The sequence below is a fragment of the Clarias gariepinus genome, chromosome 20, assembly GCF_024256425.1.
Source record: "Clarias gariepinus isolate MV-2021 ecotype Netherlands chromosome 20, CGAR_prim_01v2, whole genome shotgun sequence".
Classification (NCBI taxonomy): Eukaryota; Metazoa; Chordata; class Actinopteri; order Siluriformes; family Clariidae; genus Clarias; species Clarias gariepinus.
Window position 1 is genome coordinate 14,520,676 of NC_071119.1, and position 6,000 is coordinate 14,526,675.

The window sequence follows — 6,000 nt, forward strand, 5'->3', positions numbered from 1 at the left end:
AACATCCAATTCTTAATCTATAGGGTTCCATATAATGTTGGCCCTTTACAGCTATAACAGCTTCAACTCTTCTGAAAAGGCTTTCATCCCAAAGGTGTTCTATATTGGGTTGAGGTGCAGGCCAGTCAAGTTCTTTCACACCAGACTCCCTCCTCTATTTTTGGACCGTGCTTTGTGCACTGTTGCACAGTCATGAAAACCCTTCCCAATCAACTGCTGGTGATTTGGCCACAGATGGCTAAAAACTGAGTAGAAAAACAAATTTAATGCACCACATGTCCATTTGTAGGTATATTTTATTACAAAGGTTATTTTAAGCATTATAGCTTGACCATATGCTGTTAAAAACTCAAATAATTCTAAAGTACTAATATTTTTATTGAAATTCTTTCAGTCAAATTGTATTCAGTCTTCTAGCTATGTATAAGGTGTTTGTACTTTTATTAGATCCAACGCTGCCAAAGTGATAATGAGGGTAAAGAACAGCATATGTCTAACAGTGTGTGATATTTGTTAAAGCAAGGTTACAGTCTTTACAATCTGATATGACTGACTGTAATATTTTAATACAGCTAACCAAAAATTAATGAATGCCAACTTAACTTGTGAAACTTGTTCATTTTTATCATTTGGTGTGCTTATTTTTACTTCATTGCATACGTTTTTAATTAATAAGGGCAATTCTGTCTGCCTTCATCCTGGGATAGAGAAATATGTTGTATATGCAGCAAGTGTTGTTGCCATGGATACCCTTCACCAAGCTAGTGTGCCCATGTAATCTGCAGTTTTAAAATGGGCCTTACAGTGTCCTTTCCTTTCCCAACATCCTTGACATATAAAACCATTAAAACATTTTGTCAAACTGATTAGCAGCTTCTTAAACTTGAGTTTTTCATTTATGAGTCCTGAAATGTCTGTTCTTTGTCCCTGTTTTTTGTTTTAATTAAAAGTATTTTTTAAAGGATTTTCACCACTGACAATATGCACATGCTCCTAATATATATATATATATATATATATATATATATATATATATATATATATATATATATATATATATATATAATGTAGTATGTATATATACATTTATACTGTAAGTAGTTAGTAAGTTAGAACTGGTTTGAAAGATTATGACTGGAATTATAATTATTTATGAATGATGCAGCAGATTCACGTTGTGTTTTTGCTGAATTTAAAGTAGCAAGCATTTAAATCAGTAAATTTAAAGTATTCACTTTCCTCCTCTGTATGGTGCTATTCTTTTCCCAATCTCCCACAAATAGGTTGTCCAGGACGGTCCTGCTAACCTACTTTTATAAGTCGCTCTGGATAAGAGCGTCTGCCAAATGCCTAAATGTAAATGTTCCCTTGCACTTATGCAAAATTTTGACTAATTACTGGCCTATGTTCAAACAGTCTATCATAGTATTGAAAACTTGCCATCAATTATTTTTATTTTATGTGGGTGGGACTTCACGCACATACAGTATTGATTGATCTCTGCCTAGTTTTTGTATTGAAATATTTTTCTTAGTATAAGAGGAAACTGATGATGGCAGTGTAGCACAAGGAGCTGTTGTATAAGTCAGGGGAAGTTATCATATCTATAATGGCCTAAGGGAGATTTAAGAGAGAAACAGATAGATGAGTCACCATCTGACCTTTATTACACATGCAAAGCCCACACAACTCCATCTGACACTTATTTAGTATGAGTGAATGCAATGCTGTTGCTTCCACCGTGACAAAATGGATAGAAAACCTATGCTTTTTAAAGTAAAGTCTTTGTCACATTTACATTACTGCACAGTGCAATTCTTTTCTTTGCATTTTCCATTAAGGAAGCTGGGGTCAGTATGCAGGGTTAACCATGATAAAGCAGTACTGGAGTAGACAGGGCTAAGGGCCTTGAAACAGTAGCAAACTGATGAAGCTGGGGCTCAAACCATAGGCCGTCTGATCAGTACCTCAGAGCCTTAACCCACTGGGCTACCAACATCCCCAAACCTTTTACTGTTTGGTTAAAAATAACTCAGATTTAGATTCGAAATCTAAAGATCTGGTTTTGTTACATCATGCTAAGACAAGGATAATGAAGTCTAAACAGTGAACTGTTTAATGTCCTAATCTCCAGAAACAAAGCAGTAATTTAGAGTAAAATGGAAGATAGTGAATATTACTGCAAGTCCCCGAAATACCTTACTAGTTTGGTTATCTACAATAAAGCACTTAAATTTGTGCGCACTTAGAACCAACAGGGTGAGAAAGAACTTCTACACAGAGGCACAGAGTCTGTTCTAAGGCCATGAAGGAGGTTTCTTTTAAAGTGTTGCTTTTTTAAAATTTATTTAAAAGCGACCAGAGTATGAGTTCTTAGGAACATCTGACCCCATTCAGTATAAGCAACTTTACTGTTGAGTTTTTGGTTCACTTAGCTTGGGTGTCTTTGTAAGTTCTGACCTATTGAAAATGAAGGTGGTCAGTGGTGTACATGATAATTTGTTTGGTCAGACTACTGTTGAGTACCATCTGTGAGAGCCTTGGCCAGATCTGTAATTAACAGCTGCAGATGGAGAGAGCTACAGATGGCAGACAGGAAAGATATGGAGAGAGAGAGAGAGAAGGGAGATTGACATGTTTGTTGTGAACAAGATTCAGGACTTTTTCAACATTGATAAAAAATTCTTGTGCCATATCTTTGCATTAGGTCATTTGAAACAAATTTCTATTCCTGCAATGGTGCTGTAGAGTTTACTTACCTTTTACATTGACATTTTCTTTTCTTCTCAGAGAAGATATGGCATGCATGCCTTTTGCCCCTGCATGCCCCATATTGATTTGCCTTACTGTAGTGCATACACAAGTAGAAACCCTACTTAATAGCATTTTTTTTCCCGAATTATTATGGGTTTACTTTCCTTACATTATCATGATTTCAACAGCTTTTGTATTTTGATTATTACAGTTTTTAAATTGTCTGTACTGTACATGGAGAGTCCATATAAATATACCCTATATAATAATTATTTGAATGCTTTACTCCTTAGATCAAACATAATATACATGTCAAAATGTGCATTTTCATGTTACATAATTCACATGATGCATTTTAATCATGCCGCAGTTTTTAGTTTCATAACCTAAGAGACTGACAGAAACAGATGAAAATGTCTGTAATGATTCTCATGAACTTTGATCACCAAGCATATTTAAATTCATTTAACCTTCCTTAGGTGGACCAATGGAGTTAAATACCTTTGCAATTCTTGGGAGCTCCCGCTGTCCTTTTTTTGCCCCTGAGGCATTCAGATTTTTTACATTCTTCATCTTTGGATCAAGCCGAGGTTCTCGTTAGCATATCATCTTAAATATGAGTGAGTGAATGTAGTATTTATAAGAAATAGCTAGTAATCGGCTTCAGTAACTTGAAATACATTTTAAGGGAATTTTTAGGCAGACAAATTAATAAAGAGATGCAGTTACAGTGATGCTAAGATCTAATCGTTTTTATTCCCAGAAGTGTAAATACGTAGGGGAATTAAACAAGCAAAATGGCACTTTTTAAAAAAACATCCTCTAAAAGGAAAAGGCAGTCATGTAGAGCCAGTGGCCATTTCTTTGTAAACATACAAAGCATCTTCTACTCGTGATGAACTTGTGCACTTTAAATTCATTACTTGAAATGATTTTTGTGATGTACACCATGGCCTTCATGTGCCCCATGCATTTTTAAGGCAATGTATGTACAGTAAATAGGTTGTGTGTGTGTGCTCCCTGCCCTCAACTGTTCAAATTGTACTCTGCCTTATGCCCAATGTCCCCTGGCATAGGCTCCAGGCCCCCCTGTAACAGTATAAGCAGTACAGAAGAATGAATATATGTTCAGTGATATATCAGTAGTTCTCCACTGTGCCCCCTACTAGAACTTGCCCATACACTTTCGTGTTAACAAAGAAAGTATGCTTATGGTTTACCGCTTCCTTATAATTCTATATTTGCTGCGCTATTTACACACTGACTTCATGTGTGATAGGAGTGAATTATTTGTCACATTTATTTAGAAATAACAGTTTTGGTGGATGATGCAACATATACAAGCTGCTCAGTAAAAAATTTTTTTCTTTTGTTAAAAGTTAAATGTTAAGCTCTTGAATTTGCAGCCTTTTTTCTATTTTTTTTAAAGCTGCCATTGGTTTTTAAGGGGGATTTTTTTTAAGGAATGGAGTAAATTTAATTTCTTGTGTAATTTATACAATTCAGTTGTTAAAAAAAAATTGTAGCTACAACAGGAAAAAAAATATTGGATCAGATCATTTATAAAACTAAGATAATCACAGAATTGCAATATAAATGTATACCTACTTACAGTAATTACCCATTAATTCTGTATCGGGTGTTTACTGGTGATTCCTATCTCTTACTATTATTATTATTATTATTATCGTCATCATCATCATCAGTGCTTTGGATCATTTGCACACTTAGCCATCATATCGACAACTTTTACTGCTGAACAGGAATTGTTTCAGCCACTAAACAGGCACAGTACCGACTAACAGTAGACTTGTTTTAGATTCATTTACATAGTATGGGTAATCTGAAGCAGTTTGTTATGGTTGATTTTTCTTGGGATCTTTATTTAGTTTTAATTGACCATATTATGGTAATCATATGTGCTAAAGTTGCAATTAATTAATTGAAACCAATTGATAATTGCTTTTCAAAATCTTAAAAGTTATATTCATATTTTTTTACAGACCAGTGCACAGTGACAAGATCTTATCTTTTCCTTCACAAGTTTTGGTTCTTCAGCACCATCTACTACTTTGGCAACTGGGCATTTCTTGCAGTAAGTACAGTATATCAGTTTGGTTGTTGGCTATTTGTTTATTTTTTTCTATGCGTCATGTATTATCAATGCTATTGATGGTAAATTTGATTTCTTTTTAGGTGTTCCTCATTGGTATGATGGTGTCATGCTGCAGAGGGAAGAAGTCAGTGATTGAGGGTCAAGTGGAAGCAGATGATTCTGATTTCAGTGATGATGAGTATGTTCAGTAATAATGGAAATGTGCTTTTTATTCTGATGATTTATTTTGTATGGATTGTACTGGATGTACTATATATATTTATGGAAACCAAAAGTAGTATTGCCAGACAAAAGATGTTTAGCACTTAATAAAAATAAATGCTTGTGAAAAAAATAAATATTTGGGATAATTTGATATTTACTGTAGGACTACATAAAGGATGACTTTCACATCATTTTTAACCTATGGAAAAAAGTGTGAGATGGTTTAAATAGGATTTGCCAGTTCTGTCGAGATTTTTCTTACTTGTATTTGCATGGAAATCAATATAAACAAAGCAATGAATACCCATCCTTTGATTTGGTTTTCATTTAATGAGTGGAAATATATGCTACTATGGCTATCATACTGATGATAATGATGATGATGTTACTGCTTACTGATATAATTATTTTTGTTCTAATTTTTGTTACTTTACATTTTTGAGTCTTGATATTAAAAAAAAATCATAAAAAGTGTTCTTGCTGTCTTTGAAATTCCCTTATTGGGGTAAATAAAGGGATAAAAACTAAGAGCAGTTGTTTTTGTTGTGTTGTCAAGACTAATAGACATCCTGAACAGACATTTTTTTTTCAGCAACAATCATCAGATGTTGGGTAGATAAAATTATCAAAGAAAATGAATTTTCATGTTCTTCTAAATTTTCAAGATAGTACTGAGCATTTTTAGAGAAGTACTATCAATCCACAAATCACTACTGTACCTCTTTGTTTGTTCAAATCAGCATCCTTTTTAAATCAGAAATGCTTAAATCATTGATCAAGGCATGTCAGTTACTCAATTTTTCAGTCAGAACACATTTTGTTTTTTTGTTTTTTTTTACACCAAAGCACTTTAGTCAATCAGCACTGTTAGAACATGGATTAACTGTTCCTGCTTAGTCCTCAACTTATATATATATATATATATA

At 33.7% G+C, this 6,000-nt stretch overlaps 1 protein-coding gene across 1 annotated transcript in view; it reads left to right on the forward strand.

Moving 5' to 3' along the window:
• The window catches only part of lmbrd1 (LMBR1 domain containing 1), a 43,422-nt gene extending 37,840 nt beyond the window's left edge, over window positions 1-5,582 (forward strand). Inside the window, exons 15-16 of the mRNA XM_053480123.1 lie at window positions 4,758-4,849; window positions 4,951-5,582. Of these exons, the coding sequence (XP_053336098.1) occupies window positions 4,758-4,849; window positions 4,951-5,061 (203 nt within the window). The 3' untranslated portion in view covers window positions 5,062-5,582. The remainder of the gene's footprint in view (window positions 1-4,757; window positions 4,850-4,950) is intronic.
• The last annotated feature ends 418 nt before the right edge of the window (window positions 5,583-6,000 follow it).